Source organism: Diorhabda carinulata, chromosome 1 (assembly GCF_026250575.1).
Source record: "Diorhabda carinulata isolate Delta chromosome 1, icDioCari1.1, whole genome shotgun sequence".
NCBI classification, from domain to species: domain Eukaryota; kingdom Metazoa; phylum Arthropoda; class Insecta; order Coleoptera; family Chrysomelidae; genus Diorhabda; species Diorhabda carinulata.
Genome location: NC_079460.1, coordinates 4,429,880 through 4,457,061, shown reverse-complemented (window position 1 = coordinate 4,457,061; position 27,182 = coordinate 4,429,880). Strand labels below are relative to the sequence as shown.

At 33.3% G+C, this 27,182-nt stretch overlaps 1 protein-coding gene across 2 annotated transcripts in view; it reads right to left on the bottom strand.

Moving 5' to 3' along the window:
- The window catches only part of LOC130898241 (protein doublesex), a 158,930-nt gene that overhangs the window by 77,807 nt on the left and 53,941 nt on the right, over window positions 1–27,182 (bottom strand). For both annotated transcript variants that reach the window (XM_057807416.1, XM_057807494.1), the window contains exon 2: window positions 7,178–7,321. In XM_057807416.1, coding sequence (XP_057663399.1) covers window positions 7,178–7,321 — 144 coding nt within the window. The remainder of the gene's footprint in view (window positions 1–7,177; window positions 7,322–27,182) is intronic.

The following is a 27,182-nucleotide window of genomic DNA, read 5'->3' as shown; positions in this document are numbered from 1 at the left end:
CAAATTCATAAAATTAGCATTAATAATACGAACAAAAATCCTAATTGGAGCCCATATAATAATTGAAATAATATATTTGCTTCTCGGTATATTATATATTTAATTTATGCGAAAACAGCATAGTGCCTATCAACATTTTAATTGTTGAATAAAAAAAGAATGAAATCTTAATCGTGGAAATTACAATATTGCGTTTTGTAATTTTTGGAAGGACCTGATAAAAACTTTATCAGGTAATTCCGCAGTCTGTTAAGGACTTGATGAAAATGTAATGCATATCAGTAATGAGCTCCTGATCAGGTTTACCTTATACGATCAGGATTACTTTATATCGTTCTGATCAGCATAACTTTACATCGGTCATGTCAAAAATACGGCCCGCTTCCGGCCCCTGGGCCATATCAATAAGGCCCGCGATCACAATGTGTCACAGAAAGAAGAATTTTTGTCCTTTAGAACTTTTAGACTTCATTCGATTCCTCTACGGATGTTTTAAATAGTGGTCCTAATCAGAATTGCCTTGGACTACTCTTATCAGGATCACCTGATTAGATTTTTCTTCTTGTTTGTATGATGATGATATTTTTCTTTTCAATGAGGTGATCTTAATAGGACATGATTAGGGAATTCTGATGCGTCCTAGCAAGGACCTCGTCAGGTTCCTTTGATAGGGTTAACCTTGTCTTAACCTAAAAAGATTTCAAAAAAATGAGAAAAACATCCCAGTAGGGTGATTTATAATGCAGATTGTAGTTTGAGAAAACCTGGATTTTCTGTGGAATTTGTCTGGAACAGATTCTTGAAATTTAAATAAAACAAAAAGTTTATCTTGTATTGGTACGTAGGTACTTATATAACAAAATCTATGTAATATTTAATAGACGGGGTTTTTGACCAGTCCAAACATTTTTCTATTATTCTATACAGCTTATAAAAGTTGTTTTAGGTTTTATCATTCTCTGGCACATAAAAATAGTCTCACTTAAAACTCTAAAAGTCCTATGATCTTGCCCATGTGTTTAAATCTCGTACATGCGGTATCTTTCTCCTTCATGTACCAGCAACATTCTGTATCGTCCATGATGCTTATGACATTAAGTTATCATCTTAGGTGTCAGGTACAAAGACCTGTCACCTGTTTTAATTGCCTTAAACCAGGTGTTCTCATCTAGTCTAGCTACATCTAGAATGGACTCTGAATCTACTGGATATGATACTGAACACAATGATTACACTACACCAACACTCACAATTACACTGTCTGATCCGTCTCTGAAGACGAGAAATTAATTATCGAAACGCGCGTTCGACTTTATGGTGGGAGAAAATTGATGAGGATAATTCCGAGTACGGGAAAATACAACTGTAAAATACAAAAGTGATGAAGAGATAGAGTTTGAAAGGTGGAAACATTATGTAATGGAATGATATGGCGGATAATGATCTGCCCTTGAGAAAAGGAAAACTCAGAATGTAAGACATAAACAATAACCTTCAAATGGCCATAATCCGCAAGGTTTGAATAGCTTGGAAACGATCTTCTGTAAAATATATTCTCAATTGATAGATTAGGTCACTTAACTTTTTTATGATCTGATTTTTTCGAAATTGACATTTTTTTTAATTATAAACATTTCTAGATAAGACCAGACTTAATTATTATGTAAGAATAATTTATTTTCGGGTATATTAGCAATGCATTTCTTTTGATATTAGTGTCAGTGGCTTTTTTTTCTTATTTTAAAAACACATAATTTTTTTTAATGAGAAATAGATTCAAAATATGTTCAAATCTAAACAACATCAATTTATTTCTTTTATAAAATATTCAAAAAATAAAACAGATGTACCTAGCAATATATTTTTTACAAAATGACTGTTGTATATTTAGATCTCTCTAAAATCTCCTAGGTCAACAGAGCAAATTACAGATGTAGTTAAATATACTCTAATATACAGGATGTTTCAAAAAAGATGATTTCGTCTTTAGGATAGATAGAAAACTGAAAAATAATTGGGGTCTGTTCAGTAAAAAATTTACGTAACGCCATCCGCATCCAAGATAAAGGGCGTTGAATAAAAAAACATTTTTTACGATTTTGCCTCAACTACTGGCAACATTGTACTGAAATTTTATACAAATATGTTTTGGAAGCTGATACATCCAAGAATGAAGTTTTGTACAATACTACTTGGTACAAATCGTGCAACTAGCACTCACTATGAGAATCAGACATAAAAAGAAATTCATTGGATGTATTATCCTCCAAAACATATTCGTATGAAATTTCAATACATTGTTGCCAGTAGCTGCGAAAAAAATCGTAAAAAACGCTTTTTTCTTCAACGCCTTTTATCTTGAATACGGTTGGGGTTACGATAATTTTTTACTAAGAAACCCCCAAATATTTTTCAGTTTTCTCTCGATCCTAGATCATAATTTTTTTAAACACCTTGTATTGCTATAAGGCGCAGAAATATTTTGACGACCAAAGAAAGTTGAGTATGCAAAATACGAGAATTGTCTCAAATTCGTGTATCTGAGATATCAAATAAGAATACTCTCCACCGATGTGCTGCTCCCTTTCCCTTTTTCCATCCCTAAGGTAACTTGCGTATGAATGAAGTGGAAAGTATTTTAGACAATTGCTTAATTGCTTCTAAAAAAGAAAGTATGGAAAAGGTCTCTTTCAAGAACATTGGTTGATCAACTAGAGTCAAACACGAAGTTTCTCATTCTGAAAAATTTTACGTTTGAAATTGAAAATAACTGTGGTGGATACAAGAGAATGTTTTAGACTTCCATATTTCCACATTGATGGTGTGATATTTCGTCCTTGAATTCGATTCGTAAAATACAAAAGGCAAAAACGATTTTGGTGTACAATTCACAATCTGTTCCTACAGTCAAATTTAAAACGAATTGATACGGTTTACCCTGATCAAACTGCAGAAAAAGAAGTACCCAGGGCAACTTATCATCATCACACACCATACGTGTGCAGGATATCAAAAAAACTAAAGTTTGAAGGCTGAAATACAATATTCCACGTTCTTAATCTTCTTATCTAATTTTACATACTTCAAAATGCCCTTATGATTTTTTTTGAAAACTCATTCAACTATTCATTCTCATTCATATATCTCTGTGAACGTAAACAAATATCGTAAACAAAATTTGTATTGGAGAAATGTGAGCAAACGTGTTTTTCTTCATAAAATATCATAGTCGAGTGAAATTGTACAAAATCTAGGCGTTATAGGGAAAAACGGAAAGCAGATTAGTCCAGTGAGTACCTACATCCCAATTAGAGCCAAAATCCACGAAAATTACTTAGGTCACTGATTTTCTGGATTTAGATAGTTCTGAGGGGATGCTCTATCGATATAGTAAAAGTTAACACCAAAATTTTTGGCCGCTAAGCGATATATTTTTGTTTCAATTTTTATTTCGAATTTTGAAAGTGAAAGGATCCAAAATATAGTACAAAAAATTTGCTACAAAAAAGGTTTCTTGTAATTTTTCCCTAATCCCAAAACTACTCTGGAAAAAAAATGCCGAGTAAGAAATTACTTTGAAGAAGCTACAAAAAACTCTAAAATGTCAGAAATCCTCTTTTAAAATCTTGATTGTACTCTAAACTCAAGTGTGGGACAGGGATAATCCTCAAAAACGCTTTTCTTTATTTAAACATTTATCAAAAATAGAGAAAATATTAAAAATCGAATATAAGAAATCAATTGCAATCTAGTCGATTTCATACAATAAGAACCCCGGAAAGCGGATTCAAATATACTAAGAATTGGAAATAAAAGACTCTTCAGGGTCAAAATTGGTCTGATTATCAAGGGGAAGCTTTCTAATTCTAGGGTTCGCCATTTAAAAGTTTGAAAATCGAAATAACACATTGAAAAGTTGGTACAATGAAAATACTTGAAACCGTATTCAAGCAAAGTTAAAATTCCTATTTTCTGGTCATTTTTGTCAAACTACATACTCAAATCAGCTTTGTTTATGAAGAGAATGGCTCAACATAGTAGAGTCCATCATTTAGATGCTGAAAAATCCAAAAAACCCATGAGAAAACTTGGTATAATGAAAATACTTGAAAGCGTATTCAAGAGCGGATCCAGGATCTTGACAAAGGGGGCTAATTAGTACAAAATATGAGTTAATTACGTTGTTTTTGACAACATAATGACGAATTTCAGGCAATTTTCACTTTAAACCTCAATTTCTCATCGACTTTGAAACAAAAGTATAAGTTAATTAATCAGGGTTTAGAGTTGTCGTTTTGGAGCTCTTGGCGAGTTTTCAAATTTTTTATGGGAAACCGAAGGTTTTATGAACTTATTCGGGGAGGAAATTGGAGCTCGACAACTCAGCTACAAAATGAATACTTTAGTTTTCTCATTGTTTTGCGAAAACAAGTTATGAGAAAGTAACCAAACTTGTTAACTACAAAGTAGTTTTTTTCCCATCACAGAGTGAGTTCGAAGGTATAATTGCTCTCATTTTGAAGGTAATCGTCTAATTGAAGACTTAAAGGAAGGGTTCGCTGCTGGGTGTAGCAGAGTCACAGATACACGTGTTTTAAGTTCACCCAGGCATCCAGCAAAAAACAATCCCGTTCGTGTTGTTTTCCAAGAAAATTTTACAAGTCTGAATTTTTTTGCAGATGCAGTTGAAAAGTAAAAACCCTTACAAGTAAAATGCACTTTCTTTCGTCTCGAAATGTTGAGCTTTTGAGGAGATACAGCAGTTTCTTCTTCAGCCGGGGACATAATTTCCCTGTGGTACGAAAACTTTTTAGTAAGATCCGACCCCGAAGTTTGAGCGCATCTAACAAGGAAATGACAGCTCTTAGGGAAAAATTACAGGAGACCTTTTTGGTAGGAAATTATTTATACTACATTTTTAATCCTCTCACTTTTTTCGAAATTTAGCATAGATTCCGAGTTATTTGGAAAATTCAGATATTAGAACATTTAAATAAAAATATATCGATTAGCAGCCAAAATTTTGATGTTTTTACTGTATCAATAGAGCACCCCCTCAGAACTATCTACATCCAGAAAATCAGCGACATAACTAATTGTCGTGGGTCAGGAGCTGTGATCACTGGACTAGATATAGAATCAGCACTTCAGACACAGCAATTCTCATTAAATTATCTGAACAAAAAATCTAGAAATGCAGGGAGAAATAATTTGCAGTATTCTTTGAGATCAAAACTTTACGATCTATATTTGCACACTCAACTCCATGTCTTGGCCCATCCAATAAAAACTAGAGTACAGAACACAGTTTTTGTGAATATCAAATAATTATTGTTTTAATCAATCATTTATACAAATTTTACAATTTTTATCACATATATATATACAGTATGACTCATTTACACTGGAAACGCGGATGTTATATCGGTTAGTTGTTAATTGGGTTCGAAATTCCGTATGTTCGAATGGCCGTCACCAAAATTTCCTTAAGCTTTTTATAAGTGTTAGAAGTAACGTTTTGCTATCAGTGTTAAAATATTTTCAACACTAATGTCTAACGCTTTGAACAGTTATTTAAAATGTCATTATTATGAACGTTACACAAAACCTAGAGTTCGAAAACTACCTAAATTAACAATTAAAAAGAGCACCCTCTATCGGAATGTGCTTAAAATGAAACTTAATCTGCAATAATTAGCAAAGAAGTTATTGTTAAGAACTTGCTTTTTGGTTTTTTCAATTAACCCCTCTGCTTTACAAAATCAAATATTGAAATATTGGTATCCGCTCATAGAACCATATTGTGAGGCTTTTTTTTCTTTTGAGGATATAAAGTAACAAAAGTAAGTGAATTTTCATGAAATCATAGCACATTTTAAGCACATTTTAGCACAATATAAGATATTTAATTTGGAGGAGACGGAAAAGTCAATTTTTGTACGTGTAATGAACGATAATTTTTATTATACTTACCTGAAAACAACGCAAAAAATGATAAGAATCAAATTTATTTTATTTTCAAAGGGAATATAATACATCATACCTAATAGTACCAAAAATGATTAACCAGCGATACTTGGAATTTCTCTCAAATGATTTCCCACTCACGTTATATGATATTTCTCCAAACATTCGCAGATACGTGTGGTTGATGCATGATGGAGCCCCTCTCCATTACCTAAACGACGTAAAAAATCATCGTAATAACATTTTTTCTAATAGGTGCATTAGTCGGGGAGGTCCATTTGCATGTCCACCACGTTGTCGTGAATTAAATACAATGGATTCATTTTTTTGAGAATATATTAAAAGATTGGTGCAATTTGCAACACCAGTTGATAGAATAAAGCTCCATTGTGAGGCTATAAGGCAGAATATTCAAACGCTATCCCAAATTCAAAGCAATATCCTCCGTAGAATCCGGGTCGTATGAGAAACGTCACAACATTATCTTCATGTCATTTCCCGAATTGTTTGCGTCGCGGAACACTCTGTATATCAAAAAAGTCCAGGGTAACAACGGCAGAAAAAGTAACAAAGCTTCAGATGAAGAATATCTCCTGGGATCTTTGGTACATGTCGTAGAAATGATTTAATACGTTCGAGTTTAGACAATGTGGAAATCTCTAGTAGTTTTTCCTTTACCAATGAGGAATAAGCATTCGAGTCCTGTTTACTTTACCGTAAATATACAGATCTGAAAAATATGGTCAGCGGAAGTTGTTGGGTGCTATACCAACAACGCTGTTCCGAAACATGTTATAAAATACCTGAAACTGGAAAATTCTGGAGAATATACTGGACAACTAATGCGTTCTTCTTCGGCGACCATTTTGGTTGGAAAGCGGCGTTGGTTTGTTTACTTTGCAAAGACGTGAAGGATAGTTCTTTCAAAGTATGTAGTAGAAGAATCCATACAAAGTATCATAAAAAACAAGCTTTGCGACATTCCATCAGGAAAATCAAAACGTCTACTTCAACCTCCAATTGTACAATAAATATTAGTACTTATTAATACCAACGATTGCTGAATATATTAATTATGTTGTTGTTTTCAGAAAAGTATTATAAATAAATAATTGTTTACACAAAGTGTAAGATTTCACACACGAATTTTCAATATAAATGAGTCACTCTATATAATTAGAAATGTTTATTTAATTTATTTTATATTTACCTTCGTCTATCCTCCTGGAAGCTTCTTCCAGATCCGCTCTAGCGTCTTTGAGTATTGCATACATCAGTGGCATCATCTCCCAGGGATATTTGAACCTTTCTAACAATTTTTGGCAGTCTTCTAGTAGATCTGAGCTCTGGTGTGCTAGAACGAAGAGGAATCTTTCTGAATAATTTTAAACTTTTAAATCTTGAGTACGTTTTTTTTTATCGAATATAAACGCAACGACCCTCGTATATTATTTAAATAATTTAAACAATGAATGAATGAAAGAAATGAAAATATTTTGGCTAAAATTGAACCGTCCCACTAATGTGTCTGCCTATAGAAAAGCACGTACAACAATAGGGTCATTATAAAAGAAGGCAGAGGTTTTCGTCCGATTTTTTTATTCTGAATCCAGTTTCCGTTTGTAGTTATCCAATAGCGATAGTGAGGCGTGCGTAGGCTCCACCTTTTACGACTATCTAAATTTCTATTGGTTAAATGCCAGCGGTTATGTCTCTAGATACAAGGAAGTGATTAATGTGTTTTACATTTCAGGCAAGTCAAAGCCATTCGAATGGTGCGAGGTTGTAGTGTCAGTCGTGCCTATGTAATATTCTTTTGCGTACGCATCGAGTAGGCGCAATGGGTCAATAATGGAGAACGAACGTTAAGAGGGCACGACAACGATACAGGGGCTGCAATAAATGTTATCTGAAAATTGGAGAAATTCAAATCGAAATTTCTGATTCATTATGAAAATCGAATTAATTTTGGTGGAAAAAAATCTTCATTTGACCTTTTTTTCGTGCTTTGGGAATGCCACTTCAGGTGGAAAAGTTACAACCATTAAAGTGCACTATACATTTTACGACTATGCTGCAAGTGCAAGACGAGCTTTAGAATTGAAAGCATTTGCCCAGAATTTCCAGGGAAGAATCAGCCCCGGAGCTATACATTTAACATATAGGGGCATAGAATTAAAGTCTAACGTTTTAAATCAACAAAATTTTATAAATTTGCAAATTATTTAATACCAAAAATCAAAAATTTAAAGCTAAAAATCGATATTTGATATTCATATTCACATAACATAACCTCAAATTTTTCGAAAGATCCAAGAATAAAATTTTCGATTTTCGAATGACACTTTTTTTCTACGCCTTAACTTGATCATCCACTCATATAACTTTTTTCCATTGGTTTTCTAGTCCTCACTTCTTCCTCATTCATTTCTATTATGTTTTCTATATCTTCTTCATAACTCTCTATCATTTCTTTGAATTACCTTTTTCTCTTGTTACTGCTTGTTTTATGTACATTATTTTTCGGTTCTTTGGGGAATTTTCTCTTGGATCTTTTAATTTTTTTCTTTTATTCTTTACTGTTTATTTCTTCTCATCAACCTCGGTTCTAAATGCTCGTCCTCGTCCTAAATAACCACACAAAGGTAAATAAATGTTTTACTTGTTGTCCCTTTAAAATCATTACAAAATTTTCCTATGCTCACAGCAGTACTACACCATCCCCGTATGCCAGTATCAATGGTCCTATAAATTATCCTTTTTAGTACCATTTTGGTTGAATATCTTGGTGATTTGATTTTAAAAATTAATATCGCACGTGTCGAATCTCTAGGAGCAGCGTAGCTTCGCTGAAATAGTAAAAGAGAAAGAGTGAAGAATGGAAGGCAGTGTTATGAAATAGTATGGAAGGTTGTTGGTTTTTCCATAAACGTGCTACTATATAACTCCGTGAGGATTAAGTTAATTCCATGCTGTTAGAATATTGAGGAGGTTATTTGGAATTTCCGGGGTCGAATTTTCATGTGTATCCACCCTTGTTTTTGGTGCAAATGTTGGATAAGCTCTCACCTATATATAATTTCTTCTTTCGGCTGTTTGTATATTAAAAAAATGCAAAAAATATCAAACGTGTGTGCCCGTCCGGTAATAAATAGTTTTATAGGCAATCGATGGTATCATAGTTTTAGTGATTCAATTAAGGAAGCATCTCGAGATAAGTACTCGTATCTACTCCTGAATTCGTTACTGACCACAACAAACACATTCCAAATCGAGATACGTGAGAAATAAACCGAAATAAAATTTTATGTCCCTCGGAGTTGTTACGACTGCAAAATTTTAATGGATTGTCGTTAAGTTTGGGCGTACGAGGTCCAACTTCTAAAGCTGTGCCATTAAACGTGCACAAACGTCCGCAATAGTCAGATTCATTTCCTTAATGCAATTCACCAAAATTTCAAGGATTTTTTTATTGGTACCACTAATTTCAATCCGTTTGCTTTCTTCTCGTCGATTTTTTATCGCGTATTCCACTCGTATCAGTAATAGTCCAGCGAGAATGTTTTATTTATAACCACCACATCGTTGAGGCTCTTTTTATCTATAATTTGGGTGGAGTTGACAAATTTTGGATTTGGCGCATTGTGGTAGTGGAGCGATTGTCTGTCAAACTATCACGTAGTTCTCAATTTTATACAAAAAAAATTATTACCACAATCAATTAACGAAAAAAAGTTGTCGGACAAAAATATTGGGTCACTTGACATGTCGAATATGCCAAATTTATCAAAACAAAAAATTTTAGGCATATGCGCAGTCGGATGTACTATACTTGTCAAATCCGTATGACGTTTATGAAGTACCAACTGTCAAAAAACTATTTGTAATATTTCATGGCATTCCGATTAGTCAGAAAAAAGTGACAGACATTTAAGTAAAGCTACTTCTGTTATTTTTAAAACAATGAATTTATCATTGCTTCTTGATGAAAAAAAAATACTGTACAAGCTCTAAAGTATTATCCGGACTCTACTCCATCGAAAAGAACCATTTGTTATTAGTTGGCTGAATTTAAACGTGGTGGTACAGACTCTGATGATGGTTAAACTTCTGGTCGTCCAATTGAGGTAGCTACTCCAGAAGACATCAAAAAAGTTCACAAATTGATTATAACTAATCATAAAAGGAAATTGCGTGAGATAGCTAAAGCCTTAAAGATATCAGAAGGCAGTTTATTTACAATTACGCATAAACATTTGACCATGAAAAAGCTTTTTTCTAAGTGCCATTCGATCAATAACTACAATGTGTTGATGATTCACACCAGTGTTTACACGTAATAAATCAAATTTTGTGCATAAATATGTGAAAACGAATGAAACATGGATCCATCACTTCATTCCGGAATCAAAACGATCATTATCTGAGTGGACTGTAGTCGGTGAACCACGTTCGAAGCGTCCAAGGGCACAACAGTCAGCTGGGAAGGTTATGACTCCAGTATTTTAGAAATATTGTTCATCGACTATCTCCAAAAGGGAAATACAAGCAATAATTGAGGCTACATAGAGTTGTTGAATCGTTTTAATGCAAAAATCTAGGTAAAACAGCCGAAGTTTCACCAAGACAATGCACCGATTCACAAGTCGATAGCAAAAAGGGTTAAAAACACTTCGAAATTGCTTCTTCATCCACCGTATAATACAGATCTGGCCCCCAGTGAATACTGATCTCAAAAAAACGCTCGTCGGTAAGAAATTCAGAAACTGAAGTCTATTTTGAAGTAAAAGACATGTCCTTCTACAAGCACGGCATCGAGAAACTAGAGAAGCATTGGAATGATTGTATTTTTCAAAATAAAAATATTTTAACTTAATTTTCGACAATATATGATATGATTTACTAATGTATGTATTGCATATACACTTTACCGGTAATGATTTCAATCCAGCTTTTCACAAAAATTGAAAAAAAGATCATTTGACATAAAAAAATCAAAACAAGATTCTTTTTGGTAACTTTTCGAAACGAAGCCGAAGTATTTGCATATAGATAAGAAATATTCAAATCTATCGACGACTATGTGTGCCTATTATATCTTTTAATGACCAAAAATGAATGGAATTGGAAGAAAACCTTAGATATGTTCAATATATCTAAACTTTTATCAACAAAAAGAGAGTTATTGGGAACGAAGCTTAGATATCTAACGATACCCCAGAAACTAAATGGCAATCAATTCGTCCCCAACAAGTGGCAAGTGTCTACAAAGTTTCGGAAACTATTAGACCAAAGTAGAGGCTTTGGAAATGAATAAAAGGAAAAAAAATAGTTTGATGAAACCTATTGGAAAAAATAATTAAAATGAAAGGAAAAATAATTTATGGGTGATCTGAGGTCAGCAAGAGTAAGGGGGTGGGTTTTTAAGGATGAAAAAACGGTTTATTTCGATTTCCGGCAAAACTAAAAGTCCTATACTAAAAATGTAAATAGTAAAGTTATAGGTAATAAAACGATCTACAATTTTTTTAACATAACCTCACAATTTATGTGAAAAATTGATATAACCAAGTTTTTGGGTTTTTATTTTTCATTTTTTTACGAAATTTGATAAGAACTTATCTTTTTAAGTTCCAAATCTTAATTTTCAATCGAAAATTCTCCCGTCCAAAAATTACTTATGAATTTGATATGAAATCTCACATTTTTCTTGTGATTAATGAAATTTTGGTAGATAAATAAAAATTGTACAATTGAAAATGCTCGGATGAGATTTCTTTTCACCTTTTCTGAAAAAATTCGCTATGGTAATGGTAATATTTTTTACGCCGATGGGCTCCATCCCACTATTATTTTTTTGGTTGCCATGAGCCACAGGCAAATGCGATAATCACATTCGTCGAAAAAATTCCCTTACACACCAATTGCATACAATATTTTTCCTACTAGCAAGTACAGAAGCTTAATGGTAATTTTTTTACACACTAGTGCATTAAAATATGTTACCCTACAATTGAGTTTATTTTTTATGAAACCTCGTATATTTTCACAATGATATAATGATTTATACCTACAGGATAGTGAGCAACTTCAACACCCCGTACTTCAGAAACAAACAGCATTTTATCTTAGTATATTTGAAGGAATATCTGAGCTCGTATTGTATAATTTTACATAAAGATAAGATGCAAAGCATAAAAGATAAGATTTTCATTCTCTCGTCCCATCTCTTATGTTCAAACTTTTGTTTTCCACTATAAACTAGATAAGTTCCTAAATTATTCGGTGTTACTGCTTCATAAAATTCGTTCTGAAACAGTATTCTCAGTCAAATGGAAGCGATTATTAGAGCCTCAAATTTTCCCAATAATGCTAATTGAAATTAGAATATGTGACATTAATTTCATCATCTTCAATATCAATTTTCTCTCGTAGTATTTCACCCTGAAATTGATTATAGCCACAAAACAAACTTTTTATATTTTCATCTTTTTATCGTAATTGCCACGCTATAATTCCAGGGTTGGATTTACTGGATTGTGGAATGCTAGTATGTTAAGATATCAAGCTTCTCATTACGAAATATTTAGAATTTCGTAGAAATATATGAGGTTATTAGGTGGGATTCCATTTAATTAACAATAAGTGCAAATAAAGTAAAAATTTATTTCTCTATATAAATCATATTGTTAACGCTTTTGAAATGTGAAAATGCTATGTGAAATCTAAGAAATTTTAACAAGTAAACATTTTTTTGTTATATTAATAGAGAATTTCACATTGGTGAACAATACGAAGGCTAATCAATTTGCTCCCACCCTGACCTATACAGGGTGACCCACGACGAGTTGAAACTATCTTTATCTGACAAAATACTTATAGTGAAATGACGAATATTTCTACGTTTGTGTTTTCGGATACGATATTTTTGATGATGGACTGTAACTTTGTTGTTTTAAATAGAACATTTTGTATATTAACACATTTTTGAAATTTGCTTGAAATTTTAGTAAAATTTTGTCTGAAAACTTTTTTCGAAAAATGCATACTTTATAAAAAATTTGACCGTTGCAAACCCTTATAAATAATTTGTTTACAAGGATACCCTCAAAGATATGAAAATTGTTTCTGTTGGGTGGCTTTTAGCAAGGTCAGACGTATTTGAATCTATGTGGAAAAATTTTTTGATTTCATACAGGAGGTGTATAAAAAGTGTTCAAAGTTTAACTTAATATAACTTAACATAAATATCAAATTTTTTTATTTTTAGAATAGAACCACCCAGTATTTTGTATTTTAATGCATTCAGGGGTAAAAATAAAGCAAATTCATGTTGAATGTTTCCCGTAAATTTTTAGAGATGCAGGTGTTATCTAAATTTTATTGCATCTCTAAAAATTTACAGAAAACATTTAATATATGAATAACGGTAAGGTTCACATATAAGAAACTATACAAGAATTTGCTTCATTTTTTACCCTTGAATGCATTAAAAAAATAGAAAAATCCGGGTGATTCTATTCAAAAAAATAAAGATATTTGATATTTATGAAATTAAACTTTGAACACTTTTTATACACACCCTGTATAAAATGAAAAATTTTTCAACATAAATTCAAATACGTCCGACCTAGCTAAAAGCAACCAAATAGAAACCATTTTCATATCTTCAAGGGTATCCACATAAAAAAATAATTTATAAGGGTCTGCAATGGTCAAATTTTTTACAAAAAAATTAATAACTCAAAGAATATGAATTTTTCAAAAAAAGTTTTTAAACAAAAGGATACTTAAATTTTACGTAGATTTCAAAAATGTATTGATATACAGGGTGCCCTGTTTGAAATAACAAAGTTACAGTCAGTAGAACCGGAAGTCGGCCATTTTTGAAAAAAAATCGTATACGAAAACCCAAATTTTCAATTTCCCTCGTCATGGGACACACTGCATACAATAAAATATTCAAGGTTAACACAATTTCCCAATCTTCAAACCAATAATTTACAGCAAAATCTGGCGCGTATGGTGGCCGATCAATAAATTCAAATCCTACCTGAGCAATGATTGGTAAGTTTTCCTGACGAAACAAACACCTTTGCACAATTCTCCCCAGCGTTATTTAAAGCCTTATTTTATTATTAGTACTTCTGGTTATTTTTGGAAGTAATGCACTACAATCACGCTCTCAGCTACAGGCTGCATAACAGACAAAGGAAGTATACTAAGGGGATGGTCTTAGAAGTACCTGACATAAAGATGGCGGTGGTTGATTGAACAATACCACTGTTGGTCATTCGCAAGCCGAATAATGATCAAAGAAGTGTCATAGGCAGTTTCTTTTTCATTGATCCGACTATGAAGAGAAATTCAGATGAGATACTATTCAAATGACAAACAAATAGTTGGATAGATGATGTCTATGCCTGTTGGATGACTTTAATTAACGTTTATAGCGAATACGTCATGAGAGGTGTTGTAGATGAGTGGTAAGACGGAATATCAGTTGGCGGAAAGAGGATCAACAACCTGCGCCACGTCGACGACACACTGATCATAGCGCCAACCGTACCAGCAATAACAGAAATTATGACCAGACTGTCTGTTATCAGCGAAAAATAATGATAGTTGATAGACAAGACACGAATTCTCCACAAACACAAAACATCGAAAACACGAAAACAACGAAACTCCGTCTAGTTGATGCTCTTATCTTCCCCATTGCAACAAAGCAGATAAAAACCGAATAGAGGCTTTCGAAATGTGGGTTTATGGATTAATCTTACGAGTATCGTGGACAGAACATCGAACCAACGTATCAGTATTACCAGAAATTGGTCCACCTATAAGGCTACAAACCAAAATAAACCGAATGATCTGAAGTACCTGGGACATATAGCTAGAAGATCAGGAAATCACAGAAGGGAAACGTCCTAGAGGCAGATCTCCAACTAGATGGGTAGACCAAACAAAATCCTCAATGAATATGAGACTGCACCATGTCTTGAACAAGATAGCCAAGCATGGAAATAACTGCTGAATCAAATATAAATGGTGTCACTTCATCCTTTGGAGGATAATGGAAAAAGGAAACTTGGTCTGACCTAGAGATAGTAGTAGTTGCTTGAAAAATACCACTATATCAGAAAGTATATAATCTATACAGCATTCTGTCAAGTTTGAAGACGATAGCCATCAATAGTGAACATTTTTAAATTAATTTGATCATCCTTATGTAATACAATACTTTTATTTGAAAAGCCTTATATATAATATTGTAAAATTATTTATAATAATATAAATCCTGAACTAGATTCTACTCTGGGTGATATGGCTTCTTCGTTATCAACAGAAAAATATTGGGTAGCAAAGTTTAGACGAGACCGTACGAAATAGGAAGATCAGCAATGCAGTGGTCGACCAAATGAGGTGACGACTCCAGAAATGCAGGAGAAAATCCACAAAGTGGCAATTGATCATTGAGTTTTTGGCAATGTTTCACATCACTTCACGCCTGAAGCAAAACAACAATCAAAACAATGGACTAAAAAGGGAGAACCAGCTGCAAAGAAAGCGAAGACAGTTCCATCTGCAGGCTAGTTGATGGCGTCGGTTTCTTGGGATGCAAGTGGGGTAATTTTCATTAATTATCTTGAAAAGGGAAAATTATGAACGGCGATTATTATACAAAAAATTCTAGGCTAATCAAATTTTTCTACAGTTCAATTAGAAATGTTTTATTGTGTTTTAACACCTCCTGTAAGTATTTTCAATAAATTAATAAATAAACCATGAATCTTATCAAGTTAAATAAAGAATAACTAATAAAAAATCGATTGAAAAATTCATTTTTGCTATCTTTAGATTGTATCCTGTAAAAGATACGGATTGTTAACCACTGAGCATGAGTCGCTCCAAGTCTTCAGACAGTAGTTTATAATTATTTATGCCGTCAAATACACCATATGGACATACGTAATCGTCCATTAAAAATTCTTAATGTTCGAATGTTTAATATAGAAAATATACTTTAGATATAAGTTCTAATTTCACAACTTTGAATACCGGTAACCTCAGAAACGAAGAGTCGTATGTATATCACAGCAATATTTTCACGTTATCTACTCACTCTATTATCATTTGCATTAAGTCTGGAATGAAAGTTTTTTCAATCGAATTGTGGTCAAATAGACTCAATTTGTTTTTAAACTTTACTCCTAGACCTTTTTCGAGATTAAAAAAATCGGTAACTTTATACTTTCGCGGTCCCCTCGTTTTTTGGTTCTAGAAAATCGAAAATCATCGATTTCGATGAATTTTTTTTTAAATCTTCGTTTTTACGACGAATTTATGAAAAAAATATGCGAATTATCTCACTTGAAGATTTTATATGGTTTTATGAATTTCATTGTGGTCATAAATACACTTCTTGAGATATAATCGTTCATAACTTTTTTACAAATCCTCAAACGCAGTTCATATATTTTTTTTTATTAATCTGCACAAAGAAATTTATTTTGGAAAAAATAAATAAAAAGTACAAACGATTATATGTGAGGTGAATTTCTTATTATTTTCAATTACAAAAACATGGTACATTAGAATTTTTGTGTGAAGTTTCTTCCCAATTTGTTCGTTTTTTTGTGTAAATTATGAAAAAAATATATAAAAACTTCACTTTATAATTTGAATAAGTGCATTTTCATGAATATTTGAAGCCCTGAAACCAGTAAAGTTTTCATTTTGTTTTTCATTCTCATAATTTTTTTCGTAAATTTGTTTCAAAAACGAAAATTTAAAAAAAAATCATCGAAATCGGATGATTTTTCGATTTTGAAAGAACCAAAAAACGAAGGGACCGCGAAAGTAAAAAATTATCAAAAAATCATATTGATTCTTCGTCTTTATATCATCAAGAATATACAAAACATTTTTATGTTACGGAAAATTAACTAACAAAGAAATTCACACACACATTTGATTAGATTGCGGTAAAATCGTTGTTACACGATGAGAAATAAATTTTTCTCAAAAGTATTCAGATTAAACACGATTGGTTAGTATCGATAAGAAAAAAAATATTATGTAATTGAATGAGATATATGTACTTGATATCCCGCTCTACAGCAACCTACAAAATCTCGAACAATACTAATAATATGAATGGTAATTTTATTGTGAAAATAATTATCCACTTTCTCTTTTATATTTATTACATATTTGTGATAACTCCATATATCGAGTTTTTTAAGAAATAAATAAGTTAAGCAGCATTGTCTAAGATCCACTCATGAAGATGTAAACTCAAAATAACTATGAACAATCATTGGTCGAATTTCCGTCGTTTCTACAATAGCAATTTGATTTCTGAATATTGTTATTTTCATTGAAACTAGAAAACCATTTATGCTTTTCTAACCAACTTCTAAAGTACAAGCTATAAAGAAACATGAGGAATCCATAGCAATCGCACTGGACACATCGAAGGCTTTTGACAAGGTTTGGCATGCCAACCTGCTAAGCAAATTATGTTGGTTTGTTATCCTCACTAATCGACTGGTTTAGTAGCTTCCTCAAAGATGCATCCATTCGCTATCGATGGTCACATTTCAGAAAGATTTAAGGTCTACGCTGGTTTTCCCCAGGGATGCATCTTGTCACCTACTCTTCTTTACATCAACGATCTACTTCACCAAAATGCAAACTCGCTCTAGAGCTACTATGACAATAGCAATTTGATTGAGTTTAATATAGCAAAAACCCAGCCTGTAGCTCAGGATTCGGTCCTGTCTGGACATAACATATCATCATCGTCGAATTAGCTGAAATAGCTTCACAAAAGCTTGGAGCCTTCTTAAAGACCGAAGAGCTATATATTTCGCAACAGCTTGGAGCCTGAAGATGCTCGACTCAATACATAAGAGAGCAGTTCGACTCATAGTCGATACAGAGTTGACCTGATTCTGTTTCACCAATACTATTACGGCAAATACTCTTCAGAGCTATCCAAGATAATCCTCTAGAGCAGTATTTGCAAGATCTACTCAACAGAGAGACATGGCTCAGGAACACCGAGCTACATCAATTCTGGAATCATTGTTTTGGAGATGTATTATACAGATTATACATTAACAGAAAAAAATGCTGGGTGAAAATAAATTTAATAGAAGAAATTACTAGAGGGATGCAAAAAGGGTGAGTGTTCAAATTGATTCTCATATCGATCAATGCAATCACGGCAACGTTTCTCAACAGAGAGGAAGGTCAAGCTGTCCAAGAGAAGCTTCAAATTCTTCTCCAATTGCAGTTCGGAGGTGCGTGGTCTTCTTGCCAAAAATGCTATCCTTGAGAATTCCCAACAGGAAGAAATCACAGATAACTTTGGCCCGTCACGTGATCCTCTAGTCCCATAAGACATCCCGCATCGATACCTGCCCACACACACACCCCAAGCATGATTAATTTTTCTTCAATGAAGACGTGAGGTTTCTGGTCGTTCCGGTACAGGCAGTTTTGCCGTTTGACTTAGTTTAGCTTGAAGGTTGCTTCATCCGACTACAAAATAGAATGCTGTAACTGGGGATTATCCTGATTATAGTGTTGCCAGACATCAATTTATCTAACTGGCCCATTGAAGGAATAGAATGTTAGAAGAAGAAGAAATTAAATTTTGTAAGGAAATTTTGTTTTAGGAAGTTTCTTCTAAGGGACCTATAGCTCTTTGAGCATAACTCTATTAACTTATTAACTCGTATTTTGAATTAAATTGATGTTGTTTTCAATGGGCAAGGCCGCCCCTGGACCGAGAATGCCAAAGACCCCTGTTTCAAGAGCTTGTCACTCGATCAGTGGGTTAAGATGATGTTGAGCCAGTCAGGAATTAACGAATCAATTTTCATTGATTCACGTGGGTAGCGCGTTTCGTTTAATACTATAATAAGGACCGGATTCACAATTGTGGATCAATATAAGTTTGTTTTATATTGTTGGAATATGAAAACTAAATAAAACAATTGAGATAAGTACTAATAATTCTTATATTACTTTATAAAATTTTTCCGTGATTCTTTTTTGTCCGGCATTCGTTCTCATTGAGTGAGGTACTGCTTTATGATTTATTTTTAAATTGCAACATGTTCAATTTTGATTAAATTATGTTCTTTTCGAGTTTGGTTCATTATAATACAGATTGACAGATAAAAAATCACTCAATACGACTAATTTTATAAAATTTATGTTTTTAGATATTCCGCTCAGATACACGAGACATGTTTCTTGATGATTTCCTGATATGTAGAGGCTTGAAGAATGATGTTTGAATAACTACATCACTCAATAAGTCATGTGACTAGCAAAAACACAATTTTTTTGCCAATAATCGGTTTTATTCATCACTGTAATCTACTTCGAGAGCTTCTCTAACTTCTCGATGCAGCAATTACTTTTTAATTTAAGCTGAATTTCTTACCGGTGAACTATACTGAAGCCATAACCTTCCCAGCTGACTGTTGTGCCTTTGGGCATTCCGGACGTAGTTCACCAGCTGCAGTCCACTCAGATTATAATCGTTTTGAGTTCAGAGTTAAGTGATAGATCCTTCTTTTGATGTTTTCTGGACGACCAGAACGTTCACCATCATCGGTGTCTGTATTATTACGTTTAAATTCATTAAGCAAATAAAAAATGATTCCTTTCGATGGAGGAGAGTCTGAATATCACTTTTGAAACAATTGCTCAGGTTATACAATATTTTTTTATCAATAAGCAATGATAAATTTATTGTTTTGAAAATGACTAATCGAAATGTCATGGAATTTGACACATAGTTTTTGGTACTTCATAAACGTTATAAGGATATGACAATAGCGCCATCTCTGTGTCAGTCACACGACTTTTTAAATGATGTATTAGTAAATAAAGGATTTGCAGGGAATTGACAATATTAGTACATCTGACTGCGCCATATGCCCCATAAAAATTGTCCAACAACATAATTGCAAATATATTTTATGGTAAATTCTGTTATAATCAGCTGTGAGGTGATAAATTTTTTATTTTCATAAATTTGACGTATCCAACGTGCCAAGTATCTTTAGAAAGCTGGTACTTCATATGGACTTGACAATGGCAGTTACACGACTTATTCTATGATGTAATATAAGTTACTTCTCCCTTAAAATCTATTTAATAGTGCCAGTATGTACTGAGTTCACTATCCACTCCTATTTTTCTGGCCTATTGTGTATCTGGTGGAATTATAAAAGTTTAATGTACTTCGAAATCATTCCAGATGGTCTAGCCATCATTGCCGAGGTATATAGTGGTCAGCTGATGAGATTTTATTGGAGAAAAATCCAGATTTAGTCAATCTAAATCGGGTTATTCTACAACATGATAATGCTAAACTACATACTACAAAATAAGATTGAAAAAGTTGGTGGTATTGAATTTTTATCCCATCCTACATTTATTCCGGACATTGTACCGGCAAATTACTATTTATTCAGATCCGTGGCGAAGTTCTCGTATCTAAGTGCAACGAAGCTCTTGCTGAACGTTTGATTAAAGCCGTATGGGCAATAAATCGAATATTAATGTGTTTTTTGTGTATAATTATTCAACAAACATCGCAAATAGACATTTTTTTTCTATTCGTTTCAACTACTATTTATCATTAGCTTATAGAAGACTTTAGATTTATGTTTTAACCTAGGATTTTTAGTTTATAGGTGTTGGATAGTCTGAAGTGAGCTATTATTGGAAAAAGGAACTTTTTTTATTCTCCTTCTCCATCTGAGGATTTGTAGGCGTCAGGGAATTTCATATAGACCAACCGACGTTACTTATCAAAAATTGAGGGTGAATTATATTTTTTCATTCCATTGGACGAATCTTTTTTCGATTTTTCAATTTTTGTTCGTTCCTGAAATTTTCACCCAGTTCTCTGAATCGATTTCTACCACACGAAATTAACATTCAATCGAGCTTCGTTTTTAATTTGTTAAATCAACAATGTATATATTAATGTCACATAAAATCGGGATTGATTCACACGGAAATCAATTTTATTGGATACTGAAAACCCCAAACTTGTCTCTGTTAACATGGGCTCTTTCGACCCACATCAAGGACCTGTTGGTAAATATTACGATCGTGTCTGTATGTTATAAATTTTCACTTTGACTCCAGTGAACAATGGTAGACGGTGTTTCATTTTTCTATCATCCTATCAGATTATCGGTTTGGAAAATCGATGCTAAACTGATTGTTAATCCTAAGTTTCAAGTGGACCCTTTGTGTTTACTGTATCTACTGAAATCGTTTCACTTTGTATCATTTTACAATTTGATTGTTGCAAGCCTATCAGTTTATAGCTTCCCAAGCAACACCTAGTAGACAGTTAGTATTAGCTTATTATACCTTTAGAATATTTTTTACAGACACTATATTTTAATATGTGGGAGATATTTTGAGGTAGTTATTTATTTAACAAATAGGCTAGTAAAAAGGGCTAGGAACTTCAATTTAAATTGCTTCTGCAATATTTTTTTTCCAAAATGTGGGTCGTAACGTGCACATCACTTATGAAAAATCTTATCAACCCTTAAGGGGGGTGCAACCCCCCAAAATACGCGTCCTTACAAGAATTTCGCCAAATTGCACCGTATTCCTAAAAAAAAATTGTTGAAGGTTTTCGTGATCTGCATGACTCGCGGCAAGCTGCATTTTTTCAACCAGCGCGGGGAAACTCCCGATAGAAATGTTCGATTTTGACGAATCTTACGTCATTTTGAAGATAAATATTCCAGCTTTCTATTGACATATTATTATCTCTCATACGCAAAGTGAGCAGCAACAAAATTGCAGCTGAAGCTCTCATTGCACTACTATTTCTAACTGCGTGAAATAATGCTCGAGATCACATCACTGAATTCTTTGTAGCGAGTAAAATTAGGAGTTGAGGAGTACTTATTTGTTAAATTCCATAGCAATCAATCGGTACCAGTTATGCTGGTTTCAAATACGATTATTTTCAAAAGTCTTCAACTTCAACTTCAAATGTTGATATCTCAGGAATAAGCGCAAATTCTTATACCAGTATGCGCCGGTCGGTTGTGCAGTGGGCGGAAATGACAGTTCAAGCTGCTCCACGTTCGATTTTCTGTAACTGCACAACCGGATGTATTAAAGATACCTGCAAATGCAAAAAGAATGGTGTAAAATGTACCAGCATTTGTAATAAATGTACGAAGGAAGTCTGCAAAAATTTGCCTATGATAGTACCAGACTGTGAAAACGAAGACGCAGATAGCGACGATGAAAGGATGATTAGTTCGCTGATTAAATAAATTTATTTGTTTTACCCATTTCTTGATGGTGCTTTCTCGAGAATGCATTTCTTTGTACCCTTCCTCCATATTCATTGAAAAAACACTTAGTTTATCTGAATTTAACGATTCACGTAACTGGACTTTCAAAACTCGATAACGACATTTCTCGAGTTTTAATTCGTAATTATATTTGAAAGCAGTGATTCCACATATTTTTTCACATAACCTCCTCAAACACGTTTCTGGGATAACATGAGAGTTCCTTGTCCCGGGGAGGGGAGAATCAGTGCTAATAAGTTTTACTTACTATTTATAACAATTTTGATTACGTAAGAGCGATAATCACAGATATTTCTAGAAAACACTCCCAAGAAAGACACTTTATCGATTTGGGGAGGGAGGATGTGTCACACCAAAGGGTTGACATCGTTGCAAAGATTTTTTTTTCTATTTTTCACGTTAATTTTCATATTTATAGCCAAAAACTGTTTTAGAGAATACCCCCCCCCAAAATACGTTTTTACCATTTTAGGGAGGTAGCACCCCCTTAAGACGGTGATAAGATTGTTGGTAATGATTCAGCACATTGTGATGACCACAAATAAAAAAAAATCGTGGGAACAATTTAAGTTGAACTTTTGGGAAAAAAATTGCTCTATTTACTGGCCTAAAAGTGAAGTGGTTAGTTGAGCTCTGCATATATTTTTTACATTATGTATACCAGTTATTATTCAGCTCTTTTTTAAGAATTGGTTGTATGTTTTGGGTGTTGTAAAATTTCTTGAATTGCTTCTTTTGCGAGTTGATCAGCAATTTTATTCCCTTTAATACCAGCATCTCCTTTAGTCCACGTAAAGTAAAAAATTTTCTGTAAAAAACATCTTCAGATTGCTGGTGTTGAGGATTGTTTTACTTCAGCTAGAGGTTCAACTGGTACATTGGGAATTTTCGCTAAAGCTACTTATGCAACCATAGCTAAAACATGTGCTTACTTGACACCTTGGCTAAAACTCCTTATCAAGAATTTGCTGACTATTCGTCAAAGAATCATCGCCATGTGCTTAAGAGTGCATAATTGTGATGTACGTTTTTTAATAAGTGAAGTGAAGAAATTATGCACTTATTGGCAAGGTATCGTCTGCGAACGATTAAAGGAAGTTGTTTAGTTTCAATTAGAATTGCATCACATCACATGACATTACATCAAATTTGCTTGCACACTACGTGAAAGATAAACTGACTTTATACGATGCTTCCCAATGCTGAAAACGAGATACAAAAAAAATTTTACTTGATGCAGCTCAAGGATGTAAGTATGTTGCTGCTTGGTACCAAAATAGACACTGCCAACTGACCTTTAAGACCTTTAAACCTAACGCTGCGAGATCCAAGTGACCCAGTGAACATATTGAAATGTGAAGAAAAAATCTAAACTTATTTAAGGTGAAAACTGTTAAATAAGTTGTGACAAAGAGGCTATAGCTGCTTGTAAGTCCTAGGAGATATAAAGGTCTAATATAATTATAAAAAAAAACTTCTCGGTCTGTTTATAATGGATGTAACATACTTTTGTTTCTTTTTAATCTTATAGTGAATCGCCGTACATTGATATAGATCACACTGTAAGGATTCCTTATTCCTGACAACCCATATAATTTATTACATTAGAGCAAGGTTCTCTTAAAGTGCGCGAACATCCTCAAAGTTTCTTTGATTGCTACTCAAACACTTTAGTGGTATATACTTACTTTTAAACCATTTAAAGCAGTTACTGCATATTTTATTACTAAAAACGTCGGCTCGAACACTATACTTTTTAATGGCCGTTTTTTTGCTCAAATGAATTATAACCCATGAAAATATTGCAAGCTCCCTTGCACAATGCATCCTGGGTAATATAACTTAGTCATTAGGATGCGTTATACTAGATCGGTTTTTATGGGGCTTTTACGATGGAACGTTGCAGAATCTTAAATCGGCCATCTACGTATGAACAGAACCGGTTTTATCGAATAAAAAAAAAGCGAATTGATATAATTAAAATATTTGTACGTTTACTTAAAAGGAGAACGGATTCGTAAATATGCTAAACACGTCAATCTTATTTCTTGAATATTAATTTTTCAATTAAATTCCAAAAGTCTCTAATGAGGGTAAACTCATACTCAATTTTGAAGGTCCTATTATGTATATATTCATCTTGAATTTCAGCCCATTGTCTATTGTTAGCTGTTCGGACCTATTTTCTAATATCACGGTTCGACCAAGAATAAAGTATCGGTTCTTTGAGCAGTGTAGGTTTTTCTAAAAGACAGGTTGCTAGCCTCCTCCTTTATCCGGGATTGGGACCGGCAACAGAGCCTTCGGACTACTCGATTCATCCAACGAATCTGTTGATGTTCGGCAAGGAGACAGTCTTATCCCAACCCTATTCAAGATCATATTAGATCAAATTATCGAGGATGTCAACAAAGTCAATGCAAAATGAGTTACCGCTTCCTAAAGGTATTGTTTTATGCAAACGATGGTATTACCGTAGCAGAAAATGAAGACTCACAAAGTCTACTACATAAAATGAGAATTTCTGCCGAAAAATTTAATCATTTAACAAGACACAATGAATGGTAATATCAAAAAATCCTATTAGATGCAAATTGGCAGTTGATAGCGGAATAATACAGCAGGTATCAAGATTCAGTTACCTGGGAGTGAATATTTGTAGTGAAATAAATCTGACATATGAGGTACAAACACAAGCAATGAAAACATCAAAAGTCAGCGGCTGTCTGAGAGATATAGTGTGGAGAAACAAAGCGATGAGCTCACAGATCAAGACCAGAATCTATAAAACGTGTGTGATACCTCAAAAACCAGAGCCGAGACATCAACAACAAAAAGAATAACGAGAACCACAGAGATGAAAATACTGCGAACCATCAAGGGAGTCACCCTCAGGGACCTAGTAAGGAGTAATGACATAAGAGAAAAATTGAGCGTACAGGATGTGGTGAGATGACACGAAAAATATTCTGGAGGGATCACGTAGAAAGGATGTCAGAAGACAGATGGGCTAAAACTCTGAGACCGAATACACGCAGACCTGTAGGCAGACCACCAAAGAGGTGGTAAGAGTTCAAATTCTCAGAAAGATCCAGGAAGAAGGCAAAACGTACAGGATTCAACAGGACCTGGTATTAAAAGAGGAAGAAGAAGAACGGCTTCACCATAAGTTAAACTCGTGGCCATAAATAACGCACCACCCTTTACTTCAATATCAAAACCTAAAATGTTAATCTTTTGGCTGTGATTGAAAGGGCGATGGAATCATACCTTACCATCAATACCTTAGAGAAGTTTTTCCCTAGTTGAGTGATGCCAAATTAAAGGAAAGTATTTTATTGGGCCGCAAATAAGAAAATTGCTGGACGACGACAATTTTGCAAAAAACAGGCAGGAACTTAGAGCGTGGAAGGCAATTGTTAGTGTAGTGATGGGATGTTTGGGCAACAATATGGATCCAAAATACCAACAGTTAGTTGATGAACTTGTAGATGCCTAAAAATTCCTTGGTGCTCGAGTGTCATTGAAAATTCATCTCCTCCATTCCCATCTGACAGTTTTGCTCGAAAATTTGGGGGCTGTCAGTGATGTCACTATCACCAAGATATTAGGAAAATGGAAATTCGGTATCAAGTACGATAGGATTCGGCCATGATAAGTGATTACTGTTGGTTTTTAATAAGAGAAAGTGCAACCTCTCATAAAAGGTAAAAGTAGAGCTAATTGATATTTTAAGTGATTTTTTGGCATGTTTATTAGATGTGAACTATAAATATTGTTAATATACAGGATTTAAAAATTATTTTTTTAATAAATATTAAATAATTTACGAATGAATATTGTTCTATAAATGTAACATAGAAACGTTTTTTGTCGACCAGTGTAATTATTAATGTTTTATGTCTTGTGACGTTCTCGCACACCTTAACCAAGTTTTGATTGAATTCATCTTTGTCTTCATCTTTTACTTCTTTATTTGCCTCTTTCGACAACGTCTTCTATCTTATCTAATCTTTACAATTCAAACTTTAGTTTAGTTGATTAATAATATTATTGCGATGATTAATAAATAAACGTTGATTAATATTACTTAAAAAGGTTTTTTTTGTTTCTGGTGTATACCTTTAAAAATCTACCTTTTCCTAGGTGTTCCTTGAACAAAAAAAGTTTGAGGAAAACTGCAACTGCACTTGTAGTTGCCTGTAGACTACTATTCCAATAAGCGTTCACACGTGTTTTGGAAGTACCTCAATCGGAATTTGTCAAACACTTAAGTAGCAATCTTTATATGTGTCTCAAGGATTCAAGAAAAGAGATTAAGTGATTAGAAAATCTCGTAAAATTGAAAAATAAACAGTAGTTGGAGATTTTATTCGTGAGAATAAAATTTTTGTTCAACCTTGCGGTTTCTAGTCTAATTTAGTTTTATATCAATCGTTTCGGGAGAGTACAAAATATTTATTTCGCGGAAAATAAGTCGTAAAGTTGAAACCGTCTCCGATATTAAAATATAAAATCAAATTTGTAGCTATAAACATAGCAAATTTACGATCCGTAATTGAGTACAAAAAAAGACCTCTAAGTAGTGACTGACAAAATTATTCATTCGTAAATGATCGTTTTTTTCCCTCCTTCCTCGTTATAAAAATATAATGGGGTAATAAAATCGTGTTAAATGTGAGTAACACATTATAAACAAGGTTTTAACGATTTGTTATAATTTAAACACGATTTTTTTGCTCACTCACTATTATTTATTCCAATGTCCAGAAAATGACATTTAAATAATTAGAAACGTACAATTTGCCTCGATATAGGAAAGAAAAC